We start from the raw sequence: 21,029 nt of genomic DNA, 5'->3' as shown, positions 1-21,029 counted from the left end.
TGGTCCTCACAAAGATGTTTGTACAAGTACACACACATAGCAAGCAGATAAAGCAAGGTAGTTAACAGAGATATACAGCTACTTCTAAAAAGGCAATAACTTTCTCTGCCAGGTACAATATGTTCCTTCACGTGACAAAACCAGCTGCGTTGTAAAGCTGCCATGTTGCAGCTCATAAATCATCAGTACAAGTTACAATCCGGTGGAGAACGTCCCGACTCTGAACACGATGCACTGTTGCAAAGTTCAGGCCTCTATATACTTTCAGTTAATTTCAATTCAGTTGTAATTGAATCACACCAAATCATACAAAATTAGAGAGAAACCCAACAGTTCACACAACGAGCAAACACTTCCGCCACTGACAAACCATCTGCCTCGACCAGTTGGGAGGAGAGACGTGGGCGAGAGAGGAGAGAAGAGGGACACAACAATGAAGTTAGAAGCATTTTAGCATTGTATGAGAGGCAGGGAAATACCAGACCACTCCTGAGGTAGATTGAAGACAAATGAAAAGTGTGTGTATGTTCCAGGTGTCTGGGTGTGATCAGGATCCAGATGTCTGTGTGTGATAGGGATCCAGATTTGTGTGTGTGATCGGGATCCAGGTCTCTGTGTGTGATCGGGATCCAGGTCTCTGTGTGTGATCGGGATCCAGGTCTCTGTGTGTGATCAGAGTCCTGCTGTGGGCTCCAGAGGCCGTGGTACTGAAGTTAGTGATGGATGAGCTGCTGCTGCCAGGAGCACCACAGGGTGAGGCACGTCAAGAATGTCAGCGGAGATCTGTGTGAAAAACAGGTTCAAGGAAACGTAGATAAGACGTTAATGAAACTCAATCTGATCCCAATAAACACTGACAACTGTTGATCCACCAACTCACAATTCTCAGTAAAATCTTCATACAATAAAGGGAATATTTAAATCCATGTCTTTTTATGACTTCAGGCGTTTGTTTTTCTCACATCCAGTGGATAGATGAAAGTCAGCACCCTGCAGGGACATGTCACCAGCTCCTTGGCTTTTTACATGTTCACATCCTATTTGGCACTTTCATAACACGACTTTCCTGCTATTTTGAGACACAACATTTGCGATTGTGCGTCAGAAGTGTACGAGTCTCTTGCTGATTTTGACAAACTTACTCTACCTCCCTCTGTGCTATTGTGGGATGGATCTGAAGAAAACGATATTTTCTTCCTGCTGGTTGTCGGGAATTTAAGCTTTAAAATCTTTACTTGGAACATTTTTTAGGGGGGGGGGCCTGAAGTCACACCTGCAGTGTTTTTCTGTTGAACCAGATGTAACATGCATGATACTACGCCTCCCTTCCAGTGTATCAAAACAGGAACGCACCAACACAACGTGTACAGTACCTGTTTTTCTGGCCTATAAATTATGAGGGAACATACTTTCCATGGGTAGGTTTGGGTTTCCATAACATTCCAGTTTTCCAGGCACAACCTAAAAGCCGATCGCTGATTTGCTAATCGCTGGGTGTGTTGTGTTTTGAAATCGTGGTGTGTTTGCTATTACAGCGTAGTTGCTGTTGTTCAGTCAATACGTAGCCTCACCGCAGGTTTAAAAATATTTCCATGTGTTTCCAGGTGTTACACAGGTTTGGATACATGATAATGTCTTTAATTATATCATGACACTAAACATAGAGGGTGGAGCAAAGACTTTAATTTCAATATGTCAGTTCTATAAATATCAACAGCACATGGTAACCAGGCAGAAATATAAAAGCCCTGAAGTAATTTTACTAATATCTCATAAACTCCAAAAAACCTATATATATATATACATTATTATTACTATATCTTTCTTTCTAGGTAACTTTCCGTGAAATAATCAGCCCTTTATAATGAAGTGTCACATTTGTTTTCCCACAGACAGACAGACAGACAGACAGACAGTTAGACAGACAGACAGACAGACAGTCAGACAGACAGACAGACAGACAGTTAGACAGACAGACAGACAGACAGACAGACAGTTAGACAGACAGACGGTAGATTCCTTTCCTGTCACTGCACACAGTACAATGTTAGTATCAATCCGCAGGTGCACTCACACTTAACACAGAACAAACTGAACTTATTAAAATACACACATATAGGATGGACTTGGAAAGTAAGAGGAACAGGAATGTGACCTTAGAACCAATGAGACCAAGACATAAGTCAATGCTACCAAACTTACTGAATTATTTAATGTACTGTATGTGTGTGTAGTCCGTGTATAGAATGAGAGATCAGATGAAAATATAAATGACGATATAACACTTAATATGCTTGTAACCCATCTACGGTTCACCCCCCTAACCCCAACCTCTGTGACCCTCAAGGGATAAGCGTTTTGATGATGGATGAATAGATGGATGAATAGATGGATGGATAGATGTTCATTTGTGATGGAGAAACACGACATTACACCGGATTTTAAACTGTTAATTTAACTACATATTCAGCTGCAAATTCCAGTGACATGGCCTCTTTGGTGGGTCGTGCTACGATGATACTAAAGGAGTGGAAATGAGGCTAAAATGATTTGTTACAGTAATAGTGTCATCAATGTTTTCATCATTGTTTTCCAGGAAATCATCACATGTTGAATTCGTGTCACATTAGTGCACTTTCAACCTCTAACCTTTGACCTGCCTTTTCCTGTTTGTTGGTCAGTTTTATATAACTCGATTATTAACCTAGTAATGGTCCCACCCCCCCAAAAAAAATTGACATTTTTGATTTGTTGAATTTCATAGTTTCCTTTGGTTTCCAACAGAAAATAATGTTTTAACTGCCCACATAGTGTTGATCGTGATCCACTGGCAAATGGTAGTCTTCTCCTCTGACAGATCTTCTTGTGATATTCTTCAAGCCATCACTGACAAAGAATTTGAAATATTCTATATGGCCACACTGAAAACACTAAACAACCAGTGAAGTGCATGCTGGGAACTTCTTTGGGCCTAAAACACCTTTACAGATTGTTATAGATACTCAATCAGGTTAACAACCAGATATCACAGTTTAGAATGAGTTCCAAAAGATAAGGAGGCCGTTAAAGTGACATGAGAAAACACAGAGTGGGTGAAGAAGGATTCTGACTCACTCCATCATCTCAGACGTGCAGGTATGTAAACACACAAACCCCACAACCGTCTGATCTGTGGCTCAGTCTGTCTGAGTGTGTGTGGTCAGCTGGGCGATGTAAACACATAGTTATGGCTCATGTTGTTTTCGTGGGACATATGATGACACTGTGTGGTAATGTTCAGGTGTGTTTGTCAGTCTGTGTGTGTGTGTGTGTAGGTGAGCTTCATTCCAGTAAAAATGAGCTCCTGCTCTGATGAGAAGCTTAACTACATTCTTGGTTTGGAATTCATCACAGTGAAGACTTATGTGGAAATATCTCACTTATTAAAAGCCCTCAGCCGTTACCTAATGATTTTCATTCATGCGCGACAACCTTAACATGGGAACATTTCTCTCCTTCTATGTCCATGTTTGTGCCTGTGTCCTTTCTGCTCCGGTTTCAGATTCACTCAGCGTCGTCTTCTCTTGTGCCACAGTGAGCTGCTGTCTGCTCCTCAACAGCCATTAATGTCATTAAAGTCTTAATCCAATTTTAGGCCTGGTCCCGATCAGCTGCTGCCACATGCCAGCAGAGAAGTGTTCACTGTTACTCACACTGTCATTTTGTTCCTTTTGTGTGGCCTCCTGTTGTACAACATTAATGATCGAAAGATTCAAGGTTAACTAAATCAATATGCAGGATGTTTCATTAAACCCTAGGGAGAAGTAAATGTCACCTTAAATAAATAACCATATTAGTGACTGATTTTTAATGTTTACCACGATTCTTTTTCATTGGAGTTAATAATTTGTAATAATTATAAGAAGGTGTTTTAAATAGTTTTTTTGTTTATCTTCATACATATATCAATTTGCAGAGCCATTGTTAAATAAATAATACATTTATATTATTATTATTATTATGTATCAGTTGCACAAAAGTTACATTGGTTTTCTGTATCAATTTAATTTAATTTAATTAGCAAATTAATTTAACACCTAATGATTGGACATTTGATATAAAACTATATACATATGTGTGTGTGTGTGTGTGTGTGTGTGTGTGTGTGTGTGTGTGTGTGTGTGTGTGTGTGTGTGTGTGTGTGTGTGTGTGTGTGTGTGTGTGTGTGTGTGTGTGTGTGTGTGTGTGTGTATTTATTTATATTTGTAATTTTGTATTTATTCTATTAAAACCATATCAAACATACAAACAAACCGCAGCCACAAATCACTGGATTGAATACCCTGCTTTCTGCTGCCTTGTAATAGCAGGAGACGCGTTTGAAACAGGTTAACTCAGGGGGTGTCACGTTTTCCAATCAATAAGTAATAGGTAAACTGATCTGTGTTCCCACTGGGCAACATTTAGCTGGAGCGGATCATCCAGAGTCCAACTATAGGACAATCCAACTCCTTTACTTCTTTCAAACCTTATTACCTCATTACCTTATTATCTTATTATCTTATTATCTTATACCATCCCTCCCTGAATCATGTGATGATGATGATGATGATGATGATGATGTAAAGTTTCTGGAGGTTATTGTTTGCTCTCTCTCTCTCTCGCTCTCTGTGGGCGGGTTGCTTTGCTTTGCTTAGGCACACCCACACATTGACGTCATGAGAAAAGTTAGCAACAATGTGCTGAGAGTGTTTCTCTCTCTCTCTCTCTCTCTCTCTCTCTCTCTCTCTCTCTCTCTCTCTCTCACCGGTGTGTCCGCAGGTCTGGAGACTTTTAACAGCAGCAGGACCGTCGACGTTCACCACAGAAGACTGAAGCTCTGAAGGAGGAAGCTCGTTTTTATTACTATTATTTACTTTATTCGTTTATTTATTTGTTTGTGCGGCATTTATCATATTTCAATCAAAGATGAACGGAGTCACGAGAAGTCTGTGCACCTTTGAGGACATCAGAAATCAAGACTATGGGGTAAGTCATTGATATTATTTTCAAGATTTCTTCATATTATCTACTTGTAAGGAGACATTTGTGTATTTTTGTGTCAAAAATGAATGAAACATGATTGATTTTATCAGAATGAAAGGATCAAGATATTCTTTAGACACAATTTTCTCACTTCTCAAATTTTTTTGTTAAGTTATGATGATTCTTTTTCAGTAAAATCAGTTTAATTTACTTTACTGGACGTGTAGAGGACGTGTGTGGTTTTGTAATGAACTGCAAAAGTCCAATACATATTGAGATGTTTCTTATTCATGGTTTTGAAAAAGTTTAGCTGTTTTTCACGTGGAGTTGAAAAATGGGTCCTTTGACTTAAACTAAATAATGGACATGTATAATAATAATAATTGAAATCGATTAATGAAAAAACATATTTATCTGGATACAATCGTCCAGCCTTATAACTGAGTGTGTTTACAGTAAAGTCTCTGGCCTTGTAGTAATTAAAGTATTAGTCCCTCCTCCCCCATTAAGGCTCAGAATTAGTCTAAATAACATCTGTGCCTCCTGCCCACATCAGTTATGGGCTTACAGTCGCAGTCGTGACAGTCACAAGTCGCAGGACGTGTAAAAGCTTTTTGCTCGTGCAGCATGTGCACCACCTGTGCATGTACAGTTTGGTTTAACAGGATTAAACAGCAGAAGACACTTGCTTGACTCACTCCGTGTACTTTGCTGCAGGATAGTTGTTCGAGTGCAGCTGCTCATCTCACATACATGAGCTTTATCCCCTGTTTGTGGCTCCGCTGGCTTAATGATTTACCTGAAGAAGAAAAGTGTCTCATGAGGCTGCAGGGCAACACGACACTTTCACCTTATCAGCGCCCATTGTGCTGAGCTCCTGCAGCCAGCAGCACACCAGGCCACTGATACCATCACATTGTGTTGTTCAGAAACGTGTTCTACTGAGAAAACATTCAGCCATGATTTTGTTTAATAAAATCTATAGCTGATTAGGATTAGTGCCGACAGAGAGTCAGATTATACAGTTGTGTCAACAGTCTAGCCTTTCTATCACTTCCAGTTGTGTAACTGTTGGACCTACAGATAGGTCAGAGTGTACAAAGGGCAGCACCACACACACACCTCATGAGCTGATTAATTGAGGTGAAGAAAGGTGTCATAAAGCCTCTGCTAATGTTTCACACATTTCACATTATGACATGCGAGCGATCGGCTTCAAACACAGCACCAATTCATCGTTATCAACGTCAGATCCAAAAGTCAAACAGTCCCGCGCCTACGCTATTTACATATGAGATACGATGATTCAGGTCAGGCTAAATAAGGAAGGTGAGGGTGAGGTATTTCACCTCCACACGAAACATAGCACAGAGAGATTATTCACCAAAGCCACGCCCTGACAGTTCATCAGGAAACGTGTGGAGGAGGAATGTACCTGGTGTAGCAGAGCCAGGCCTTCAGTTGATACGTGAAACCACACGGAAACAAAAGGTTCTGTTATTGTGGCAGGTATTATTTGAAATATCTTTTATTGTGGCACAATTGGCCCTCTATGAAAACCTGTTTAGAAAGTTTTTATTTTCCCTCTCTTTTCAGGCACTTTTTAAAAGAAATTACCCATTTATTCATCAATGCAGACGTTTAGTTTCCCTGCAGCGGGTGACTCAACACATTCCCTCTATCTGTCCTCATCCTCAGTCACCCTCTCGGTCAGGAGTGTCTGACATCACAGGCTGGGAATCAGCCAAGCGTGACAGAAATGCGTTGATGTAGATGAATGACGGCAGCATGTTGCAGCACACCTGGTTCGCACGCCACGCTGAGCAGGGAGAAACAGCCACAGACGTTATTATTACGGATATTAAAATGACCTCAGGTAGTCTGCAGCTCGCACTGCACGTTATAGATCCGTGTTCCTGGAGGAGGCGTCTCTACTTTCTAGTTCACACATGAGGATGAGACACACGCAAACCACTCAGCTCTTCACTTCACACCTCAGCTCAGCTCTTCCCTTTGAAATTTACCAAACCTTTGACTGGAGCTTTTAGTTGACACAGACTGACGACTGACGAAGGTCGAGGCCTCCGTCAGCCAGACATTACCAACCTTCACTAACCTCAGACTTACAGCTGATGTGAGTGAGTAGATGTTCTCAAAGATTTAACAAAAACCAGGGCTGCAACAGCTATTTTCAGATTAGCTGATTATTTTCTCTATTAATTGAGTCATACTTTAATCAAATGTCAATAATAAATGTCATAATTTCCAAGCTGGGCATTTCATATTGATTGAACAAAACAAAAAGTATATTTTAAGGTAATTTATATCAAGATATATATTTATATAAAGCCTATGGTCACACATGGATATGAAAAAAAAAAAGAGCAAATCCTCATGTTTGAAGAGACGCTGCATGAAAAATAACTTAAAGATTATAAAAATAGTTGCCATCATTTTCTTTTGATTGATTGATTGATCACTTATCGTTGCAGCGTTTCTTAAAACTCACCAGTACCCGCAAAGGCTGAGTATTGAACTTCAGTAACTGTCAAGCAGTGGCCAAAATGAATGCGAAGAATCGAGTAACTATAAGTGTGAGAAAAGTCGGCACTAATGCTGAGATTCTTAGTCTTGGATTCTTTGCTCAAATATTTTCCTCCTTTTAAACTTCCTCATATAAATTAAGGCACTGAAACTTGGGTATTGTTTGGATACCAAAGATTTGAAATGACACCTTCAGCCCTCGCACCTGCCGGCTCGCACCTGTCGGCTCAGGGTGTCACAGGCCGAGGTTTCTGATGCGGTTGGACGGAAGACAAGAGTGACATCTGTGCAGCAGGGAGAGGAAAGCAGTGCCTGAGAGGAACAGAGGGATTTAAAGGATGAAGTGATCACACACACACTTTTTTTTTTATTCAGGACACGGCACCTGAAGGCACGACGGGATGCTTTACAGTTAGGTTTCCTGAGTTGAGAAATTTAATATCAGGGAGTCGTCTTTTAAAAAGCCACAGCTCCGAGGGATGTTTTCTGAGTCTTGTCCCACATTCAGAAGCTCTGGCTGTTAATCAGTGACATTCTCAGGGAGGCAGTCACCCCTCAGCTCATTTAACGCCGATGATTTACAGGCCTCCTGAGGCCAAGGTCCAAGACAAAAGCGTCTTCATGCCCTCTAAGCCTTTCAGCTCGGCCATGCCCTGTGATCTGTTGTGCCCCTTTTGTCTGTGCGCCCAGCAGTGTGGACGCAGTGTGTGTGTGTGTGTGTGTTTAGTTTCAGGTTTCTGCCCTGTTATAAAGGTAATGTGTACTTTGACTTGCAATGTGCATCCGTGTGTGTGTTTTCCCGCATGTGAGCGCCTGTGTGCGTGTGCATGCCTGCGTCACTGTGCACATCCAACTGGTTCCTTTGTGTGCGTTCCCAAGAAGTCTCGTATTACAGGTTGGCTTTGAGGGTGGTATAGTTTTTGTGTGTGTGTGTGAATATAAAAGAGAAAACAGACCAGCGTGTAAGTCGTCGATGGCAGAGCGAGGATTAGCTCAGTCTTTGTCTGCTCGTCTATGAAGGGCCAAAGAAGTTGTATAATGACGGATTCCCTCCTAACAAACCGCGCACTGTTCCCTTCTCCAACCCCCTTCTCTTTTCTTCCCCTAATTGCTGTGGCCTAGCTTTCAGGTTACTGTAATCTGAGAGGAAGCCATGCTGAATAAGAGGGGGAATTTTTTACTTTCATTTCTCTGACTTCTGTTTGTCCTATTGTTGGACCCCCACCTTATCCATTATTAGGCTATTTCCTCTGTTTCCTCTTTGTTGACTGGTTACTTTCTTATACTTTCATGGTTTTCAACTCAATCTGCTCGTCTCTCTCTTCACCTCTTTTTTCCATGACTATATTTCCTGAGTCGATACCCAGCTTATCATAAAGGCCTCGTCTATAGAACACATGGCTTTTCTTTCATAACCTCTCTCCACTCGTTATCATTGCATTAGGCAACACAGTTCATTTCCTCCGTCTGGTTTACATCAAGGCCGAGGCATTCTCTATATAAGGGGTTATCTACAGTAGAAGAGCTTTTATTCGCTTTGAATGGCAAAAACACATGAAGTTTAAATGTCAATTCTTGATTCTTGATTTCAATCATATCACATGAATGTAGATGTTCCAATTTCATGAAAAAATTGCACTTTAAGCTTTATAAAGCTACTTTAAAGCATAAAATACCCAGACAAGTTTTAAAAGGTTCAAAAAGTTAGCATTTATAACATTCAAATAAGAAAAAAACTATTGTGCGCATCTATTCAGTTATTTGACCCCAGGAGAATGTTGCAGCTATTTCTTCTCTCTCGGCCTGTTTCATGTCTGTGAGGCGACATTAACCAAACACAGAGAACACTGGGAGATAAACAGAGTGGTTTGCATTGGCTGGAGGGAGTTGTATAATGTTTTTGACCTTCCTCCCTCACATCCGCATATTTGTCCTCAGACACACACTCACTGGGCATCACTTATAAGGGGATTCCCTGAGACTGAAACACACACACACACACACACACACACACACACACACACACACACACACACACACACACACGTTTACATCCAGTTTGAGACTTTTACTGTTAAAGAATTTGAAGAAAGACTTTGGAGGTTTGTGTCTTTTGCTTTTTTCAAAAGTTTTGCCTCCGACCTACTCCTCCCTATCATACATGCCAGATAGTTTATGGTTTCTGTGAGCCGTTGTTGCCTTGGAAATGTTGTGTCTTGCTCAACATTACATTTTCTGCCCACTTTCCCAGAAATCCAGCCGCCGCTTCCAATTGGCTGCGAGCGTCTGGAGGATTTCTGCCTAAGTCCCTCTGACGTCCATAGCACACAATTTAAACCGAACAGTCTGTCTCAGTGCAGCTGGGGAAAACTTTCACTCTCACTGTGACGCTCGTACCCCTCTCTTTTACTAGCTGCCCCCTCCCCCCCGCCCCCCCTTATGTGGAGTATGACTCAGTCTCTCCTCCTCTTTATTCTCCTCCTCAAAATAGTCCTCAATCAGTGTCTCCATGTCATCACATAACGGTCTCTTTGTGGAGTCGCTTCATCTTCTCCTCTCTACGTTGCCTTTTTCAGGAGGGGTGCAGGCGGCTGCGGCTCACACTGCAGGACCAGAACCAGGCAGCTCGGAGCACAGAGCAGCACCGGGACAAGGTAAGAACTTCCTGCGTCTGATCAAACTTAAGGTTCTTTAACAGCAGAGCAATGAGGAGGTCTGGACATCAGAGCAGGGGGAGACAGAGGAGAGTGTAATGTTGTTAAGTTGCATATGATAAGTTTAAATACAGGATTTGGACACTTATGTTATTCAAGATGATATGGTGTTATATTTCAATTGGCCTCAGATCTTTAATGGACAATTGTACGTTTAAATACTTGAGTGAGAATATTTTGACGTTCGTCTCATGAGACAAAAATGTATCATCTGCGCTGAAGGTGCTGTCGTTCAGGCCATATTTGGATCTTAAAGTTCTAACGTGATGGATTAGCTCCGAGCCATGGTGCCTTCACACATCTGTCACGCCACATTCCTGCACACAAACCATGTAGAGATGCCAGCGGTGTGTACACATGCCACAGCTGCCATCCGCTTTTCATCAGCACGATTCCCTCAAACTCAGAACGCCTCAAGACAACCATTGTTCCACCAGAACCAGCACCAGAGTTAGCACTGGAGTTACATAACGTCGCCTCCCTCCCTCACTCGATCTCTGTTTATGGTTATAACCGAGTCTGTTTACGGCTTTCACAGAAGCAGCAGATGTTTATGGGTGAGTCTCCGAAGTGATGATGGATGAAGTTTCAAAACTCAGAGACACTCAGGAATTATTTTCTGAGGACACAACTGAGAGAAGCATTTTATTCTGACATTATAACTCCAACTTAATAGGCTAATTGAATTAGATGTTCCTAGCAGAGGTTTCATAATAGTTACGAACTTGTGTACTTTTGGCAGTTTGTCCACTCACAACAAACATGATCCGGCTCCTGTTCTAGTATAAACAAAGCCACAGTGACTTCACGCTCATGTATCACAGACGATGCCACAACAGGGCAGCTGATGTCAGGCCGTAAAATGGGTCGTCCACTAACCAGAAGGTTGGAGGTTCGATCCCAGATTGCCCCCAATTCTGTGCTGGCAGTTTATGAGTTGTGTGTGAAAGAGAAAGTGCCGCACGATTTATAAATATTTCTCTGCTCTCCAACCTCCAGCCAGTCGGACGAGCGTACGCACTGGTGCAGCCGGCCAGCGACAGGACACCTGTGACCCCCGAGCCGGTCAAATCTACAGAGCAGGTGGAAGTTATCAAAGTGAGTCGGACGGACGGTTCTCTCATGTTGTATAGAAGTCTTACAGTGAATTGGTGTGTTTGCTTTGTGGTTGTGTTGGTGTTTAACATCCATGACTCTCCCGGGTCCAGGTGTATCTCGAGGCGCGCAGACAAGAGCAGCACAAACACCAGCAGAGCCTGAAGATGCTGTCGGATGAGGTTTCACAGATACAGGAGGTCAGTCTCTGGACACTATCTCTCTAATGTACGAACACAGCTGCAGTGTATCAACCCTGTCTCCCGGGCTGAATTTGCATCATGTAAATTCCTTGTCGCTCTCGTCTGTGTCTCTTCCACTCTTAGTTTCTCTTTCTCAGTGTTGAGCCAGAGTTAAATATTCTAAAGAAAATAATCTATGATAACATCTCACTAAGATAACATCTCACTTACTATTATCTCTCTGTTGTCCTCAGGTGAGGTATTGCCTGAAGTCACTGAGGGAGCAGATGGCGGCCAAAAACAAGGTAGGTCTATTTTGGGCAACTTTGACGGGGCTTTGCTATTGTTTGACCTCGCGTCCTGTTCGCTTCAAGGCATTTCCTCCACCTCTCATCTCCATCATTCACTCTTCCCTCGCTCACTTCTTCCTTTTCTCTCCCCAGTCGCACACAAACGGGTGGAAAGTCAGCGTCCCCTTCAGAAAGAGCTCCTCGTCTGCCCCCAAGGGAGCAGCCAAAGCTGACGTACAGGTGAGCAGACTCTCACGTGAGCATGTACAGAATATGTGGACGTGTCAAATCTCAAGTATCATAGCCGGAGTCCTCTGTGAGTGTCTCTCTAAACAATGTAGCTGGCACCCAGAGGCACCCAGATAAACAGAGGTCTGAAAATGAAAAAAACAAACAGAGATGTGATACAGGCTAAAGGAGAATAAAAAAACGAAACTTAAGAGTAAATACAGTATCCGTACAGCACCCCGGGGAGTTTGAAAAAGTGTGAGAACGCTGTTCTAGCACAAACTGTTCCTCCGCCTGCCTGTGTTATTGTGTTCAGGCCTCATTGTTCCCAGCATTCCACAGATGCCTCATCTTTTAATAGTATTGTTTCCGTCTTTCTGTAGAAGCCTCTACTGGTTTGTATGTCAGCAGAGTTTTGTACCAGCACAACAAAGCCGACAGCCCCGTGTTTGGCTTAATTGTTTTCAATGTAATTATAGCATTTATTTGTGACTCAGGCTACGGCTTACCCGCTGAAGTGTTGTCGAAATAGAGAGGGAAACACTATAGGCATGACCTAACTGCTCCAGTGACGCAAGCCGACACCCCTGTTTTCTTTAAGACGACCAAACCCACCGAGCTTGGACCAGATTTTACATTACATCATCAGAAAAGTATCTTTCTCTCTATTTGACCGTTTTTGCTGAATATTTCATCGTTTGTCTCATAGGAAGTGGATGATGAGGCGGAGAGGACCAACCTGAGGGAAGTCAGTAAACGCTTGTATGCGCAGCTGCAGGAAGCTGAGAAGAAACACCAGGAAGAGAGGGAGAGGCTGCTGGTAAGACACACACACACACACACACACACACACACACACACACACACACACACACACACACACACACACACACACACACACACACACACACACAGACACAGACACACAGCCCGATGCCACAAACACGACACAGTGCTTTTTGGACCTTTTATCTAAACTCCCTGTTTTCCCTCCAGGCTGAGGGCACCAGACTGAAGGAGCGTGTGAGCGACCAGGAGGAGAAGTTGAAGGCCACAGAGGAAGCCAACGAGAGGAAAGACCAGCGCCTTGAAGAGGTCCAGAGGCTGCTGGGAGGGATGGAGCTGGAGAGCTCCACCCTGCGGGAGACGATCCGCAGCCGGGAGGAGGAACTCCGCGAGCTGCGCAAGATCAGAGAGGAGGGCCAGAAAGGGGATCAGAGGTCAGCTAATAAACACACACAAGCACACACCCACACAATCTCCTTGTCAATCATTGCCAATCAATTCACCGATACTGTTCTATAGAGTTAATGTCTGTGGATTTCTTTCAGGGCTGAACAGTTGGAGAAGGAGGTGGCCATTCTCAAAGAGAAGATCCACCATCTGGACGACATGCTGAAAAGCCAACAGAGGAAAGTCAGACACATGATTGAGCAGGTGAGACACACATGCGTGAGACTGAAAGCAAACACGTTGCCCCGATCTCTGTGTGCATATTTGCGCAGGGTTTGCTCACTGTTTGACCGCGTGTTTGTTCGTCTTCAGCTCCAGAACTCTCGCATGGTGATCCAGGAGAGAGACCGCGTGATCAAAGAGCTGGAGGAGAAAGTAGCATTCCTGGAGGCTGAGGTAAGAACAACTCTTATCTCTGACTTTATGGCATCTCAGTAAAACTTAGAATCAAGGTCCAAGGTTCAGTGAAACACAGGAGAGAGGAAAACAGATCCCACACTACCTGATCTCTGCAGATGCAACTACTGTCTGTTTGTCCATATTAATATCTACATTTATTACACTGCACTGTCACTTTCACTCTCTTATTTCTTATTTTTTCATTCCCTATGTACCTGTTTAATTTCTTTTTAAATGCTTCTTTTTTGTATTGTCTTCTTTTGCTCTTAGAATGTGTCATTGTGCCTTTTATATTAATGTAAAGCTCTTTGAATTGTGTTGAACTGACCCCTGACCACTGCTGTGTGTGCAGAACCGAGAGATGCATGACCAGATGGACTATTTCCTGGGAGGACAGAGGTCCAACTCCTACCTTTCATCAGAGCGCAACCCCCAGATTGTCTACAGGTAACTTTAGTATTTATTTATTTATTCATTATGTAGCCCTTATTCCTCAATGAAGAATCGTTCTCTTGCTGTTCCAGGAACACAAAATAACAGACTTCATTATTTCTCTCTCTCTCGCAGTAGACAACTCAAGCCGTCCAACTCATCCAACAAACCACTCCCTTTCATCAAAGTCATCGAGATCAAGTCATGAAGCGACTGATCAGGTGACGGACACATTTCTGAGGTGACGGCCACAGAACCACGAAAACCTTTTCCAATGCAGACTGAAACACAAACAACAGCTCCACTCCCACGTCTGAGGGCGTGAACGATGCGAGCTGAGCGTCCCGGACTGCGACACTTCCACTAACCACAAACACTCTTGAAGGAAACTGCGTGGCGTTTGGCAGCACACATACATGGGGTTCGTTGTGTGTCTGTATAAAGAGTGATTGTATGTCAGCTTTAATTTAGATACATTAAGTGTGCGGATACACCTGATGTGCTTTTAAAGTTTATCATATAATACAGCAGCATACTGTCTGCGTGTGTGTCCTAGTCCTGCCCTTGTTTTCATCACTATTTTTGACCTTTGAGTTTTTGGGATCTGTGTTGTTGTGTTGAATGTGTGTCGTGTGCATTGGGCAGGATAGCAGAGCTTTTGCTAAAGTGGACAATGAAGTTATTAAGTCCACATGAACAGTAATGTAGCACCAGTAAACTGTAGCTAACTCGGCTGTTGTGACAGATCAGTTTCACGTTAAAATCATTAACCAGGGGATGTGAATCCTGTGTCCTTGTCCTCATTAGCCACTCACACATGATTTCACCATCACTGAGTGAATGTTTGATGCTGCAGCACGTAAACTCGTGTGACTTTTAAGCCCAAAACGACAATATGGCACTTAAAGAAACTGTGAGGAAGCAGAAGGATAAATTAATATTTTCACAAAGCATTTCAGTTCCCTGCCATTATGTGTACTGTCTATTTGTTTTGTACATATTATTAATTATTGTGATTTGATGTTTTAATTTCTGCCTAACAACTTTCTCCTCTGTATTTATTTATATTGAATAAAAAACATCTAGACAGACTTTGTATGTTGTGTGTTTTTATCCATTATCTGTGTTTGTAGGTTTTTCTGAAAATTAATAAAAGGCCTCATGTCACTTCATACGAAAATCATATTGGTGGAAACTATGGAGAGGGCTCCATCTGCTGGACACTGTTTAAACAACAATTTAGAACGGCACTCTGAGCACATTCCTTCGCAAAAACCTGAATTCCTCTTAAATTCAATCAAGCCACATCGAATTCTACATTTATAAATATCAGCTCCCTAAATAAGACAGATTTTTTAAAATTAAGATCCATTTATTATTTCTTTGGAAATCGGTGGGAAATCTTGTTTTTAAACAAAGTGATAAAAATGTCCTAGATCTGCCCCTTGGTCTGGATCCACCATGGGTTCTTTCTCGGCCCACATTCCATTCTTCCACCAAGTTTCGTGGAAATACGTTTGGTATTTTTTGCGTAATCCTACTGACAAACACAACATAACACAACCCTCCTTAGCAGTGGTAATTACTGTCATTTGTCGACTGCTTGTGAAAGAATTGTACAACAACTCAACTTTATGTCACTTTTTATTTGGATGGCAACTTAACAAGTAAGCACCACAAAAAGATTAAAATCATTCAGGCACGAGAACTCCTGCCAGGGAATCCTTAACACCTTACAGTGCAGAACCAGGTCAGAGCTACCCCAGGGACAGGACCTCTCAGTCAGAGGACATGGACGCTGGAATACTGTTAAATAACATTGCACTGAGGGAAATTATTAAGTTACAAGAGCACTTAATCATCAAAATTCATCCAATCAAGTATGGCTTCTGTAAAACAAACATTCGACGCTTAGAACGAGGCTGAATTCACAGCAGCACATGAACAGTAGAGACGCAAACAGACACAAACAGACACAAACAGACACAAACGGACTTGACATATTCAGTGTGTTTTTCTCAGTAAAGTGAAGTAGCCATTAACACCAGTAGCACCCGCAACTATCAGCATGTTTAAATACAGTGGGATAAGTTCAACAATCCTGCATAGGCTTGTACATTGTGCAATAAATACTGATTGTCTTCCGCCATTGCATATTTGCATTTTTGTTTTGGTCAAGTCAACCACACTCATTATAGTCACAGTGTATGTGTACTTATATAAAGCGCTGACACATGATATAATACAGAATATAGGCTAAAGCTACACTTAGGTAAAGAGCACTCGGCCAGTGGTCTGATATGGACTGTGCAGTAAACCAGATCATATGTGTTAATGTAGGAGGGCTGTGTTTTTGTTACATCACTTGAAAAGGATGCAGCGACAGTAACCCCACCACAGTCCACAGCAGCTGGAACCACTGGCAGCACAACATTGACCTTTTCCTTTGGACGGACATCAGAGGTTGGTTTTCAGAGCGTACTGTCCAGAGTGTTGTAGTTGTCTTTGAAGTTCTTCAGCTCCAGGAAGTGTCTGGGCCTCTTGCTGCGCTGCTGCAGCGTAGATATGAGGTAGGTGGTCTGGGTCGGGGAGGAGGCGGAGCTCGCCGGCTCCGTGGTGCTGGTCAGGTCTTTGGCTGCAGACTGATGGTGCTGGCTGGGAGTGCTGCTGCTGCTGTGAGACTTCACGCTGCAACAGTGGAGAGAGAGAAACAGCTTGTACCCAGTGTGTGATTAACATTCCACATTGGGATTAAATTAAGAGCAAAGCTGTGAGAGAGCACTGCGGGCGAGAGGTTTGTGTTTACTCACGCAGACGCCAGTTCAGTTAGAGCTTCTTGGTATTTTAAGAACTCTGCCTCACCAAAAACCTGCAGACAAAGATGGGAGCCAAAGAAAGCAAATCCACAATGTGATACTCACACGCCTTATTGACCCTTTAAAAGAAAGAATGAAGATTTTCATTTTCATGCAACCTCCCATCCGTCAATGGCAAATTACAGTACACATCAGATTGGACTGTATGGTTAGAAAAAAACAAACAATTATTGCAATTACAATCATATCGTGTAATTATTATGTGCTAGGCCATAATACAGGCCACACATTTTAAATCATTGATCTTTATTGTATGTTATATATATATATATATATATATGATACTTATCTCCAACAAGGAGGTTATGTTCTCAACCCCCTCGGTTTGTTTGTGGGTTTCTTTACATGTTTGAAGCAAGATTACGCAAAACCACGAGAAGGATTACCATGAAACTTGGTGGAAGGATGCGATATGGGTCAGGGAACAACCCATTTAATTCTGGTGTGAATCTGGATCGAGCAGCGGATTCAGGAATCCTTAATCACTTTCTTAAACATTGTGAGATTTTCAACTGATTTCTGAGGGAATAATTAATTTAATTGAAAAAATGAGGCATGTTTAGGGGAGTGATATCTAGTGTGAGTGATTTGGTGGAGCTTGAGAGGGTAAACGCTCTATTGTGGGCCATTCTAGATCTTTAACTAAGTCTTTAGATGCAATTTATTAGTTATTAGTTTTGACACAGGACTGCATAGGTTTCGTAACATAGTCCTAATGTGTTTGTTGATATAATAAATGACAATTATTGATTACCTGTAATACTCACACACACTCCCATACTGACCTCAGCCCCATGTCTGGCTTTATTGTATCCATCCAGCACCGCGTCGATGAGGGAGCTTTGGCTGTCCCGGAACATGCAGTGATTATTGCGTAGCTGCAGAATCCAGGTCCGAAATCGTTTCCCCGTCACAGCGGTGGACGTCCCACCCAGGTCGCGGAAAGGAAGATCTTTTGACAAGTAGCACAGGTAGTACTGTAACAGTGGAGCGGGATTCAAGTGCTGTCATGGCAACGCAAAACCAAACAGTGACAGGAAAGCTTACCCGTGTCTCTGATGGCATCCAGCGCTCTCATCCTGTACAAGTAGTCATAGGAACCTGCAACACACACAGATTCTTCTATGCACTGGTATAAAATCATCAGGATAGTTTTAGGACTGGAGTGTATGCGTGTGTGTGCGTGTGTGTGTGCGTGTGCGTGTGTGTGTGTGTGTGTGTGTGTGTGTGTGTGTGTGTGTGTGTGTGCGTGTGTGTGTGTGTTCCTCTAACCATTCTGTTCTCTCTGCTTTATCCGGTTGTCATCTGGGGACAGCAGACGAGGCTCAAAGTGGATTTTCTGAACCTGACACAGTTTGGCTTCAATTTCTTGTTTCAGTTCCTGCAGCACAGACGCAATACTTCAGTAAACACGCAAGAAGAAGTGGCTCTGTTCATCACTCTGGTTCATTATGGTGAGGGTCTTACCTTTGGTGCATTATGGCCGAGGGGAACATGTGGTCCTCTCCGAGACTTCACGGCAAACCGCATAATTTGTCTTTTGACAAAGATGAACAGCAAAACAAAAACCTATAGAGGAAGAGTTAACATTAACAAAAAATAAATGAATGAATATATATATACACACACTTATTTATTTACAGGTAACACAAGACATGTGGAAGTTAGACCTTTAAATTAAAACTGGGTCTAATTAGAATCAATATCAAGGATAAAAATAAAGGATTTTTGTGAATTATGTCAAATTAAAATCCAAATCATTTGAAATGATGCACACCTTTTGGATACGTGTGTCTTCTATAATGAAAACACTATAACTTTATGCATGAACAATGTAGAGCGTGACTTAACAGTACAGTAATTCTCATATTCATACCAGGCAAAATTCAGATTGTGCAATACTTGAAAACACAGAAGCTGCACTGATTATTGCTGGAGACAATCAAACAGGAAACTTTGATCTGAACCAAAACATGTCTGACAAAATGTAGGGTATATGTAGCCGTGGTGGGGGAGTGATCAGCGGTTTGGTTTGATAAAACTCAGTATTGTTATAGGGTTGGACGATTTGGCTAAAGCATTATTATAACTATGACAGTATTATTTATTTATAGTTTAAAGACGGATGTTCGCTCCTGTTGTGGTTTTAAACTCTTCTTTATGAGCAGAGAATCACAAACACTTGATAAACGTCAAAACATTTTATAAATCAGAGGTCGATCAGTCACTGTGATCAAATTTTGTATGTATTATTATTATTGACATTGTGTTATCACAGAGCCCTAAGTTGCATTGATGTGGTGATGTGAATCTTATGGGCTTTTAAAAAGTGAGCTAACACAGCTCATATGTAAATCACATCTGTGAACTTCCAACTGTGTGTGTGATGGCAGGGGTTTGACTAAGATCATAGAAAGTCGGTGGCTTTAACAAGTAGTAGGTAAAAGTATAATGAGTAAATAATACGTGTTGTTAGTGAAACTGATCTACAGCAGCTGTAAAATACTGTGACTGGTTTACATCGTGTGTATCTGACACAGTCTCGTGTACATCGTTGTTATCGTGAGTTTGAACTTGAGTTTGCTTCGGAGTTAGAAAGAGCTCGTCGATGACAAAGTGACACGGACTCACCAGACTCCCGTAGGCCATGACAAGCACCACATTGACGCTGGACAGCAGAGAATCATTTTTCATTTTTCTAACCAACCAGATAAATATCGGCTCAAAGTACGAACAACACGTCGAACCGAAAAGTACACGGTCACATTTAGGAAGTCGCTTCTCTAAAAAAACATGGAGCCGCCGTCAAGCGACAGACAGAAGAACGGGAAGTTAAGAGAAAGAGAGATTTGTGCTGTTTGTTGCTACATGTCGCCGCTTTGTTGACTTCCGTGTTAGTCACATGACCGGTACGGGACAGGCTGACGTAATGCCTGATGTTCTCTTTGGCCTCTTCTGCCCCCTGCTGGTGACTTATGTGTTATTACCATGAAGTACATAAAATAATAAATAATATGAATCCCAACAAAAAGTCATATCAAGATAATAAATGTGAATAATCAATATACCTTTTTTTTTATTATAAAATGAAAATAAAAGCAAACTACCAAATTATTCATTTTAATTTGGAAATTCTCTCATCTATGAAGCCAAATTGTCAATGTTGCCCTCATTTTGATATTTAAAGAATTGATTAATCCAATGAAAAACCAATCCAAAACGCACGTATTTGTCATTATTATTATTCATTATTGTATTATATGATATTCTGTATTTTGATTATGATTATAATTATAACATTATCTAAAAACAGGTTTAAAAAGTGCATCATAGACATAAAAACTGAAAATACAAAGAGGGCAATAACAAATGTCAAAAACATATTAGATGAAATAACGCAATAAAACAAACAAGCATCCTGTTAATATAATAATGAAAACAAAATAAAGCAATTAAACAGTTGTCTAGTTAAAAGCCATTTTATAAAAATGCTTTTATAAAAGAGGATCCTTTGAGGGAGGTTCTTTCACAGCTGAATGTCTGACCGCCCTCTGTCTCCAGCCCTGGGTGGTGAGAGTAACAGCTGGTTAGAAGAATACAGATGTTTACAAATTATTATTGACTTCATATCATTTTGTTTACAAATTATTATTGACTTCATATCATTTTGTTATACTCATGTATTTTCTCTATGTTATATTTCCTCTGTTATAACCTAAAGTTTTTATTTTTGCCCCTGTTTTTAGCTGTAACTTCACAAAGACACAAACAAACAAAACAACAACAACTCCTGATAAACAATCTCTTCTCTGCCAAAAAAAAAAAATGAGAACAATAGTCAATCCTGTAATTTCCCGCTCTGACAGTCACATTAATGAAACGATACAAACCATTAAATCACCCAGTCCTCCCATTGTTGCTGTGTATTTTAGTTTTGCTTGAAATTCAATTCACTATTTATATCCACTGTGACCCACTGATTAAAAACCACAAACTGTCATTTCTCACAACAATTGTTCTGAGGCGTGTTCT

The 21,029-nt window shown here is 41.6% G+C and overlaps 2 protein-coding genes across 2 annotated transcripts; one reads left to right on the top strand and one right to left on the bottom strand.

Annotated features, from left to right (window-relative positions):
* The first annotated feature begins 4,774 nt into the window (after positions 1-4,774).
* Positions 4,775-15,212, top strand: tuft1a (tuftelin 1a). The gene is made up of 12 exons (XM_035163189.2): positions 4,775-5,007; positions 10,125-10,202; positions 11,262-11,360; positions 11,471-11,557; positions 11,794-11,844; positions 11,983-12,069; positions 12,767-12,877; positions 13,054-13,277; positions 13,389-13,494; positions 13,603-13,686; positions 14,042-14,136; positions 14,257-15,212. Exons 1-12 carry the CDS (start codon positions 4,948-4,950, stop codon positions 14,327-14,329), a joined length of 1,155 nt encoding a protein of 384 aa, XP_035019080.2. The 5' UTR covers positions 4,775-4,947; the 3' UTR covers positions 14,330-15,212.
* Positions 15,213-15,747: 535 nt separating this feature from the next.
* On the bottom strand, positions 15,748-19,959 carry c8h1orf43 (chromosome 8 C1orf43 homolog). Its single transcript, XM_035163191.2, has 7 exons — positions 19,629-19,959; positions 18,465-18,566; positions 18,270-18,378; positions 18,045-18,098; positions 17,783-17,949; positions 16,932-16,990; positions 15,748-16,809 (listed from the first exon to the last, which is right to left on the bottom strand). The coding sequence occupies exons 1-7, from the start codon at positions 19,689-19,691 to the stop codon at positions 16,593-16,595; spliced, it is 771 nt and encodes a 256-aa protein (XP_035019082.1). The 5' UTR covers positions 19,692-19,959; the 3' UTR covers positions 15,748-16,592.
* Positions 19,960-21,029: the final 1,070 nt, after the last annotated feature.

Source organism: Hippoglossus stenolepis, chromosome 8 (genome assembly GCF_022539355.2).
Source record: "Hippoglossus stenolepis isolate QCI-W04-F060 chromosome 8, HSTE1.2, whole genome shotgun sequence".
NCBI lineage: Eukaryota > Metazoa > Chordata > Actinopteri > Pleuronectiformes > Pleuronectidae > Hippoglossus > Hippoglossus stenolepis.
This window is presented reverse-complemented; position numbering and strand designations above follow the sequence as displayed.